At 43.2% G+C, this 10988-nt stretch overlaps 1 protein-coding gene across 1 annotated transcript; it reads left to right on the top strand.

Annotated features, from left to right (window-relative positions):
- Window positions 1-757: 757 nt before the first annotated feature.
- On the top strand, window positions 758-1478 carry LOC109942746 (uncharacterized). Its single transcript, NM_001428401.1, has one exon. It carries the CDS (start codon window positions 936-938, stop codon window positions 1269-1271), a length of 336 nt encoding a protein of 111 aa, NP_001415330.1. The 5' UTR covers window positions 758-935; the 3' UTR covers window positions 1272-1478.
- Window positions 1479-10988: the final 9510 nt, after the last annotated feature.

Below are 10988 nucleotides of genomic sequence, written 5' to 3'. Positions count from 1 at the left end.
TGAAGTACTCATTCCAGGCTTACTTTTCTGAGCTTCCCACTTCACGATTTCAGACGAAATAAACCGACTCGTCAATCGCACTGGATACCAACCTTAGGGCACAGGCTTGTTTCTGTCTCTGGCACTGCATTAACACGCGGATACGTCTTTGCTCCCTTACCACTGCCTGCCGCTAATGGCAGAACAACACACGCGTAAGCAGTCTCACGGGACGGAGCCGTACCGCGTACGGATTGTATATATACATATATCCCAAATCCGCTGCACTAATTAATATATGAGTATAATCTTGCGGATCGAACCTATGACGTCGAATTGCTGCTGCTTTGCATCTTCCAGAACAATAAAGCTGAATACGATCACACAATCATAGAGGTATAGCTAGCTTTACCATTCCGATCTTTTCCAGCAAGATAGACGACGATGAGAACCATCGGACGATTCCACCTTCCTAGCCCCGAGCCTGCACTGTTCGTCGAGCACTTGGACCACTCCTTGCCTCTCGGCATCTGATTCCAGGCTCACTAGCTCTGGAGAATCTCCTTTATTAGCTAGGTCACAGTCCAATCCAATCCAATGCGCACCACTAGACCAATAGTCCTGTGTGGATACATACATACATAAATCATGCAAGAGCAAGACAACCTGAACATGTTCCTCTGCATGCATGGCACGAATCAATGAGCAGTCAGAAGCTACACGGCCGTATTAATAGTGATAGATAAGCATAACAAAAGGTTCTCTCCTTGCGTCCATCTGAAGACTGGTTGGTTCATCTTCATCGGCCAGCCGCCGAACATCTGCTCCTAGCTAGCATAAAGAAGCGTTATTCTCTTTCTCAAGCAGCAAGCAGCTACACGCTTGCTACATATATAGGCACCGGACTCGGAGAGCGAGAGAGAGGCCGCGCGTGCACCTCGTCCTCGGTCGTCGCCATGGGGAGGTCCTCTTCCACGGAGAAGCTGGTGTGCTTCGTCCTGGCGGTCCTGGCGGTGCTGTCCCCGCTGTACATCGACCGGCGGCCCGTGGCGGAGCGAGAGGAGGAGGACGAGGACGACGGCGGCGGCCCGTCGGCGCTGTGGCTGCCGGCGGTGCTCCTCGCGCTCATCCTCGCCATCAACGTTACGTGCTTCATGGACCGGCGCGTGGTCAGGTTCGACCCTTACTGGATCCACCGCGTGTGGGGGTCCTCCGGCGGCCTCCTCGCCATGCTGCTGCTCCTCGGCTTCGTGCTCAGGTGCAAGGCGTCCCTGCTGTATACCAGCTACTAGGTGGTAGCTCGGTCGGTCGTCGTCATGGGTCTTTTTTTCCTTCCACCCCCCACCCCCCGCCCGCGGACCGGAGAGGATGCGTGCGAGTGCGACAGGATCACAACGTGTTTTGCCACACAAATTTGTACGTACCAGCGAGCAGCGACCTTGGATCCTCAGCAAGTCTTGTTCAGGTTCAGGCTCCGCGAATGTGAATTTGTTTCAGACATTGACTTCCGAATTATGCCTCTGCTTCAGTGCCAACTCTCCCCTTGTTAGTAGTCCGCAATTCGAGCTGTTTCATCTTTACCTTTGCTACTATATATTGCTCACTTTATGTAGTAATATATGCTATAATATCATACAGCTGCAAAATGAAATAGCAATAGAGTGGACGACTGTACGGAGAATTAAGAGTTACTGGCATAAAAACAAAGTTATTTATTACAACGATGGATTGGCCATCTCCATAGCCTGCAGCCCGGCACTAGAATTTTGGTTACAAAAGTGTATACTGCCATCCAACAATGCCTTGAAGAAGACAGGAAAAACAGACCAGGGTACAAAAGCGCATGTCTCGGACCCCAATAATCTGATCCTTTGAGGCAGTCAATTCCCATTTTGACTCCACTTTACACAATGCACAATCTATTTATGACCATGGTTATATAGATATAGATCAATATGGCCTTTCTTAACGGTTATCGGCTCGAACCGGCCGTACTAAAATGTCTCTATTTAGTATCGGTTCTTGGCTCAACTAATATTAAAGATATACTTCTATTACCGGTTCGAGCTATGGGAGCAAAAAGTGGACCGACCATGAAGTGGTCAGATGCTACGAGCTTTCTCGGTAAGAAATATGACTTTGCACACATTAATCCGTCAAAGTCCAAACTAGAGGAGAATCACACCAAAAGACTTAGCAAAATCATCAACCATGATATGATGGTGGAGGAGGCCAAGTACGTGAAGAACTTACCCAAGGGCGTCACCATCACCACTTCCCAGCCCCAAGATATTTGCCTTGAAGGCAACAATAAAGGAAAAACGCAAGGTGGTTATAGAAGAATCATTAAGTGAGGATGATGAAGATAGCTCAAACCTTGATGAAGAAAATTGTCTCTCTTCATAAAAAATTCAAGATGATGAAAAGCAGCAAGTTCAAGGAAAAGAAGAATGACAAGTCAAGGTCAAAGAAAAGTTGCTACAATTATGGTAAAAGCAGTCATTTTATTGTAAGTTGTCCATATAATAAAAATGATGTCAGGAAAGAGAAGAAGGAAACAAAGATCAAGTTCTTCAAAAAAAAGTGTCATACTCGGATTCAAGACAAAACCATATGCATCTCATATGTGAGATAGGATGAATTCACACACATATGCTTTATTACATAAATTGAATAACTAAACAAAAGAAACTAAATCTCGACGACGATAACGACGATAATCACGACGATGATCCACAAGTAGCCGACTCGAGCAATGTAGACCTAGAACTCCTTAAAATCTTCATAGTAGTTCTCATGTTGACCTTTGTCTAAACAACAAATTCAACAAGAATGAGTACACTTATGTTTGGCACTCTACAAGTGTGTAAGAAAAGTGTAGTGTAAGGCCAACCTAGATTAAGGATGGACATAACATTTCATATTTTGATTATGGTCATCAAAATTTTATTAGCAATTACTAAGTGATAGTCACCTAGAGGGGAGGGGGTGAATAGCTGACACCTGAAATTCACAACTTTAAAAACAAACTTGATCCAAATTAGATGTTAGCTCAAAAATAGATGAAGTCAGAGTGAGTGGGAAGAGAAGTTCTTTCACTTGATTGCTCTTTTAGATGCAGAATTATAACTTAGAACAATATCACAAGTAAAATCAAGAACTTAGAATAAGGGAGAAAGAATAAATCACAAAAAGTATGAAGCACACAAGATACATATATTTTTACCGTGGTTCGGCCAAGCCTCAAATGCTTGCCTACATCCATGTTGTGGTGTCCAAAGGATGAGGGTTGCAACCAACCCTTCTCAAGTGATCCAATGATCAACTTGAGGCCACTATTCTTCCGTATAGTTTCTCCTCGCAAGGATCTTCACAGATTAGAGTCTCTTGCAGCCATACACAGTTGATGGGAGTTACAACTCCAAAGAACAACAAGAGAGAGAGAGAGAGAGAGAGGAGAAGAACACGATACAAGAGCAAAAGAACAACACCACATGCGCATGGCAGCAACATAACTCTATCTCACGAGAAACGGTGCTCGACTCTCTTTGGCATGTTTCTGTGATGCGTAGGAGTGAAGTACTAGCTCTTGAGTGAATTAGTGAAGAGTGGGGGTCGCAATGGCGGTCTATAGCCCCAAGCCTCCAAATAGCCACTGATGAAGCTAATAGAATTCTGCACTGTGCACGCGCACCGGACCGGAAATAGGAGCAATTCCTCCGAGATCTTGATTAGGCCCTTCCATCTCGGGTTGGTACTAGACTGGTCCAGTTCACCACTAGACTACCATGTGTCACCCAACCAATGAAGTAGTTGTTATGCGTCCAAAGTAGCCATTACTACGAGGTCCGGTGCACCATCAGACCACTATTGTAGAAGGTTCGATGATTTCTAAAGAATTTTCTCGAAGCCGAGCAGTTCCTATATAGAGAGGTATGGTGCACCGGACCCAAGGTCTGATTCCCTAAACAGATGAAGTCTTCGGAGGGGCTCCTTGGATAGACGGTTCGGTACACCATCGGATCGATCCGGTGAGCCACAAAACAACCTAGACTTTGCTCTTTTGAGCAAATCTTTTCCAATTCGTATTGGCTTGTCTTGGAGCTATTATATGACTTAAACAAACAAATTTAGAGTATTTTTGACATGCCTAAGTCATAGATTCATACCTTTAGCTCATCTCCCTTTTAGATTTCCTGTTTCAACTCAAACACAAGTTCAAAAAGTACCTTTTTGCTAGAAGTTGAGTTAGAGAGCAAACCAAAGTGCTAGAAACATTCTAATAGGTGTATGTAACTTATTCAAAGGTTCAAACCTCACTATTTTACCTTTTTTTCAAAATGTTGCACTTCCTGGCCTTATTTGAGCTCATTTGGACTTGAGATCTTCAATTTGCACGTGAGTGAACCTGTGCTCATAGACTTAGCAAACCAGTTAGTCCAAAATGTTGTGTTGGACATTAATCACCAAAACAATATGAAAATGACTTATTTGCTCATTTCCCTTTCACTAAGTATAAGTGTCATGTTTCGGAAACCGGTGGACAATAAGATTTGTGTTTGGCAGGGGTGCTAGCGCGGACTCACTCCGAATGGTGAGCCATAGGGGGCTCGAAGGTGGATCTAAGATAGGGGTTTTACTGGTTCAAGCTTGTGCTCTAATCCAGTGTAGTGTTGATAGTAGTATTACTTGGAGTGTGTTACAGTTGATTGCTAGTGTGTAGAAGATGGGGGTTATCTTTCCCTTTTATAACCCAAGGGTTGATTTTACAGTGAGGACTAGTATCCATCTAGGGAGGAGTTCAGCCGACTGCTTTGGAGTGGCACAACTCCTCTGATATTGTCCACCGGATCAAGCGTCGTCGTACCTTTGGTATGGCGTTCTGTCTTGTCCTAACACCATTTGGGCTCCTGTAACCACTCTAATGACAATGTAGCGGTGCCTGGTGGGTCCCACAGAGTGGACTTGTGGTGGGGTTCAGAACCGTCTTCAGTACAACTTCATCTTCTATCATCCTCCTCTGTGTCACCCTCCAGCATGCGTAGGCGTACACTTGGTATGGTTTATTGTCCTGTCCCCTTTGGCGTATGGGTTACTACAGATACCTCGATGTTGAGGTCTTGACGACCGGGGTTGACTGGTCCCACCAATCAGTGGGTGTACTCCTAAGAACGTACATGGGGTGATAGAGGCCCCTTCAACATAGTTCTTATGATCAGGACGTGGTTTTGTGATGTTTTGTCGTGCTGACGTTGCTCAGTGGTACTTGGTCAGCCCCCTTATCCCATGTGGTCTGCTTGCTAGAGGGTTGGTTGGCAACTCTGTTTTGCCGAGTTGCTCAGCTGTCGGATGGTCGGCAACTCTGCCTCGCCGAGTTGCTCGGCAAGCGGGTTGGTCGGCAACTCTGCCTCGCCGATTTGGCCGACAAGTGGGTTGGTCGGCAACTCCGTCTCGCCGATTTGTTTGGCAGACGGGTTGGTCGGCTGTCTTTAGGAGGCCTTTTGGGCTGCCTCGCTGAGCTGCTCGGCAGGCGGGCTGGTTGGTTAGTGATGAAAGGGAAATGTGCCCTTGGGCCATTAATATATTGTTTTAGTGATGAGAGGGAGAAAAAGAATTGATCCAAATGGTGTATGGACTTGTTGGCTACTCTTCTATAATTGTTGGAGGCGCATAGGGGTCCCTTTTATAGTCCCAAGGGGCCTAGGAGCCGTTGGAGCTTCATTTGGAAGCTCCCAGCCTTCCGTGTCTGTGGGTGCACCGGACATTGCACAATAACGGATCTGATCGGCCATTTCATTCTCTGATAGGGCTAGCCGTTGGTGCACCGGACATGACTATTCACTGGCCTGTGCACCAGACATGTTACTATTCACTGACCTGTGTGCACCGCACATGTTACTATTTACTAGCTTGTGCACCGAACAAGTTACTATTCACTGCCCTATGCACCGAACAAAGATACTATTCACCGTCCTGTGCACTGGACAATTACTATTCACTGTCATGTGCACCAGCCAACATCACACTAAGTGCTTTTTTCTCCATTTCTTCTCCATTTGGTTTCAACTTTTGGGAGGATTTTCCTGAGACTTAAACAAACCCATTTAGAGTATAATCCAATTGACTTAGTCCTAGACACTTAGGCTGGCTCCAACAAGGCCCCCTAAAGGGTTCTCTACCCTAAATATAGAGGACCAAACGGTCCTCTATGCTCTCCAGCAACGTCCTCTAAACAGTTCTTTAAATTTAGAGAACGCTGTTGAATTCTCTATATATAGAGTTTCTCTAAACGGTCCTCTATCCATTTGACTACTTTAAATAACCGGTTTAGCAAAACTAAAATATGTACAATACATTTGAGAGTATGATAAATACGTATGTACAAAAAATAAAATTAAAAAATGTTTTTAATATGAGTATTTGAGTATAGAGGACGTGATTTAGAGGACGTTGTTGGAGAGAAATGAGATATAGAGGATGAAATCTTTTAGAGGAGACTGTGAAGGACAGATATAGAGGATGAATATAGAGTACGTTGTTGGAGACAGCCTTACCTCTTTCCCGTTCTTCTCCGAGCTTTTCTATTTCTCCTCAAACAGAGCTCAGAATGGCACTTTCTCTACAGAAAGAGTTATAGAGCAAACCAAAGCACTAAACTTGTATTAAGAGGTGTATGCAACATAGTTGAAAACTCAAACCTTACATACTTAACCTTTTTCATCGTTTTACCCATTTTGGCCTGTTTGAGGTCGATGTTGGACTCTAAACCATCAAGTCAACTTGACTTGATCTAGATTGACATATCTGAGGTCCAACACCCTGCAAAGGTCACATAGAACATATCCAAACATAGGAACAACCCAAACTAAAGGTCAAAGTGAACTTAGCTCTTTCAGGCTGCTTCTAGATTCTGGCTTTGACACTGCTCTACCTTCTAGTGACCTTGTTCAATTCTTTAGCTTCATCTTGAGCCTTGTGACTTACACCACATAACCATAGTATTACCTCATTAGTTATAAGTTACATTCTTAAGTCATGATCATCGATGCAGCATATCTGTTCTCAACTCGATCAACCTTGACTTTTCAAGTGTTCTTCTTCACTTCTGGCTTTGGGTTCCTCGACCTCTTTGACCTTCTCCCATGCACTCGGTACCTCGAAGCTCTTCTTGCCTCCATCCTTGGCTTGATCAGTTGTCTCCGAGGTATGCACACTAAGTCTCACTTAAGCAATGTCCATCTTACTTGTGATGTCCATTATCTATAGATATTCCAGTCTTTGGACCATCACACTCGTTCACTTGTGTTGAACCCTGTAAGCTTTGCATTAAGCACCTGTTCAACACTTAGCACACATGTTAGTCCTTTAATTGGGTTGTCATCTAAACCACCAAAACCCACAAGAGAGCTTTCATCTAGAAATGCATCTAATAGCCCAACTATGCTTTATCGTACTTATGATGCCTCATATGTGCTACATTGTAAAAATGATAAAGTTGTTGCTAAAAATGTGGAGCCTAAATGCAAGGGAGGCAAACTTGTATTTGGGTTCGAAAATCTTATGTGGCTAACCTTGTAGGACCTAACAAGAGTTGGGTACCTAAATCTCAAGCTTAAATTACCTTGCGGGTTTATGCATCCGGGGGCACAAGTTAGATTATTGACAGCGGATGCAAAAACCACATGATGGGGGAGAAGAAGATGTTCACCTCCTACATCAAGAACAAGGATTCCTAAGACACGATCATCTTTGGAGATAGGAGTCAAGGCAAGGTCAAAGGTTTGGGTAAAATACCCATCACTACCGAGCATTCGATTTCTAATGTATTCTTAGTGGAATTGCTTGGTTATAACTTACTTTCTATAAGTCAATTATGCCAAATGAGTTATAATTGCTTATTTACAAATATTGATGTATATGTCTTCAGAAGAAGTGATGGTTCATTTGCTTTTATAGGTGTATTAGATGGCAAGCTTTATTTGGTTGATTTTACTAAAGAGAATGCTGACCTAGATGCATGTTTAATTGCTAAGACTATCTTGGGCTTGCTCTGGCACCGTCGTCTAGCACATGTTGGAATGAAGAACCTTCATAAGCTTCTAAAGGGGAACATGTGTTAGGACTAACAGATGTCTGTTTTGAGAAAGACTGGTAACTCCACTTTATAAGCCACTGATCCAATCTTGTCCAACACCTTGAATGGACCAAAATATTTGTAAGCTAATTTGGGACAAGGCCTACTAACCACAAAAATCTGCACATATGGTTGAAGTTTAAGCAAAACCATCTCCCCCGCTTGAAACTCCCTCTCAGATCTGTTCTTGTCTGCCTTGAGTTTCATCCTGTTTTGCGCTATTGCCAATTTCTCCTTCAATAATTTAGAGTGCTTCTGCCTCTCCTGAACCCACTTAGTCAAAGAAGACTCAGTATCCATAGAAACCATAGGTGCAACAGCAAAGACGTGTTCATACCCATATAAAGCCTTGAATGGAGAACACTCCAATGTTGTGTGGTAAAATGAATTATACCAGAATTAAGCCAATGATATCCATTTCTTCCAGTGGTTGGGAGTCTCATGTATAGCACACCTCAAATACATTTCAAGACATTGGTTCACCCTCTCAGACTGCCCATCTGTCTGAGGATGATAAGCTGTAGTCAAAGCCAGTTTAGTGCCTAAAGTCTAAAATAGGGATTTTCAGAAATTGCTAGTAAAAACTTTGTCTCTGTTAGTAACCAGAGATTTTGGGGTTCCATGCAGTTTTACTATGTTGTCTAAGAATACTTGAGCTACCTTTGAAGCTGAGAAAGGGTGTTTCAGAGGTAAAAATGGCCATACTTTGAAAATCTATCCACCACCACCAGGATTGAATCATAACCTTCAGACTTCAGAAGTCCCTCGATGAAATCCATAGTCAAGTATTGCCAAGCTCCCTAGGGTATAGGTAGTGGCTGTAGTAACCCAGGACAGTGAATCCTATCCCCTTTAGCTTGCTGGAAGTTATTGTGCTGCTTGATAAAACTGATCACATCAGGTTTAAGTCCCCTCCACCAGAATAGTCTCTTAATTCTGTGATATGTGGCCTAACCTCCAGAATGCCCACCCACAACACTATCATGTAATGCAACAATGAATTTAGTTCTCAAGGCTGTATTATTTGCAATCCAAATCTGTGAACCCTTTCTTATAACACCCTGATAAAGATAGAAACCCTGCTCATCTGGACTGTGAAGCAACAACTGAGACATTAGTTGCTAAGCCTCCTCATCTGTAACATATGAATTTATCACCTCCTGGATCTAGAGAGGTTGCACTTCAGATACTGCCTGCAAAGCCATGCAATGCCCCACCCTAGAAAGAGCATCTACAACTAAGTTCTCTTTCCCTTTTTTGTACAAAATCTTAAAATGCAACCCCATTAATCGGGCCCTAGCTTTTCTCTGCAAGTCAGAATGCAGCACTTGATTGTCCAAGAAGCTTAAGGCTCTGTGGTTTGTTTTGATTATAAACTCAGCCCTTTGGAGATATGGACGCCACCTCTCTATTGCCAGCATAAGTGCCAGGAATTATTTATCATATATGGACAATTTTTGATTCTTATCACTTAAAGCTTTGCTTAGATAAGCAACGGGTCTGTTCCTTTGCATCAAAACTGCCCCAATTCCATCCTCACAGGCATCTGTCTCTACAACAAAAATATCATTAAACTGTGGAAGAGCCAAAACTGGAGTAGAGCTCATAGCTTGTTTGGGCTTTTGGAAAGCACCCTTAGCTTGCTCAGGCTACTAAAAACTCTTGTGCTGTAGCAAATTAGTGAGTGGCCTTGCTATGCTTCCATAATGTTTGACAAACCTCCTATAATAGCCAGTTAATCTCAAACCCCCCCTAAATTTTGTCACTGTGGTTAGGGTAGGCCACTTCTCCATAGCTGAGGTCTTGGCTAGGTCAGTTGACACTCCTTGTTGAGAAATAATGTGCCCCAAGTATGTGAGCTCAGTTTTCCCAAAAACACATTTGCTCTTCTTCAAAAAGAAATTATGTTCTCTGAGCATATCAAACACCATATTAATGTGAGACAGTTGATTAGACCATCTGGGACTGTAAATGAGTATATTATCAATAAAGACCATAGCAAACTTCCTTAAGAATGAGGCCAACACTGAGTTCATAGCACATTGAAACGTTGCTAGTGCATTGGTTAAACCAAAAGGCATCATCCTAAATTGGTATAAACCATGATGTGTTTTGAATGTTGTTTTATTCTCATCCTCTTGCCCCATCCTTATCTGGTGGTATCCAGCTGTCAGATCCAAGCTAGAGAAATACAGGGTGCCTACCAACTCCTCTAAGATCTGCTCCACCAGTGGCATTGGGAATCGATTCTTGATTGTCATATCATTCAATTTTCTATAATCCACACAGAATTGCCAAGTGCCATCTTTCTTCTTCACTAAGAGCACATGAGAAGCAAAAGGGCTAACACTAGGCACTATGAGACCATACTCTAGTAGAGAAACCACTTGTTTCTCTATTTCATTTTTGTGGAAATGAGAGTAACGATAGGGCCTTGCATGAACATGCATTGATCTAGGAATGAGTGGAATATGATGATCATACTGTCTAGGAGGACGAAGTTGTTTTAGCACAGCAAAAAGATCCTCATACTCCTACAATAGTTGTTGTATCTCCTTCCATAACTCCTCCCTCTTGACCTTGCACAGCTTCAACCATCACAAAAGCCCAAATATCATTGCTTCTTAGCCACTTATTCACCTGCAACACTGATACACTCTGCATTGTAGTCTGTTTCTCCACTCCATCACCCCATAAAGTCACCTTCTCCCCTTTATCCATAAACTGCAACACCTTCTTATCCCAATCACGTTGCATAGGGTTGTGTTTCCTCAACCAGTCATAGCCTAGAATTACATCAAAAGCACTGAGAGGTAAAACTCTCATATCAGTGTGGAACACATGATCATAAGCCCACCATTCAACGTTCTTTACC

Source organism: Zea mays, chromosome 1, assembly GCF_902167145.1.
Source record: "Zea mays cultivar B73 chromosome 1, Zm-B73-REFERENCE-NAM-5.0, whole genome shotgun sequence".
Lineage (NCBI taxonomy): Eukaryota > Viridiplantae > Streptophyta > Magnoliopsida > Poales > Poaceae > Zea > Zea mays.
This window is presented reverse-complemented; position numbering and strand designations above follow the sequence as displayed.

Coding starts and splice junctions, on each gene's coding strand:
- LOC109942746 (NM_001428401.1), top strand. CDS start 936: ATGGGGAGGTCCTCTTCCACGGAGAAGCTGGTGTGCTTCGTCCTGGCG.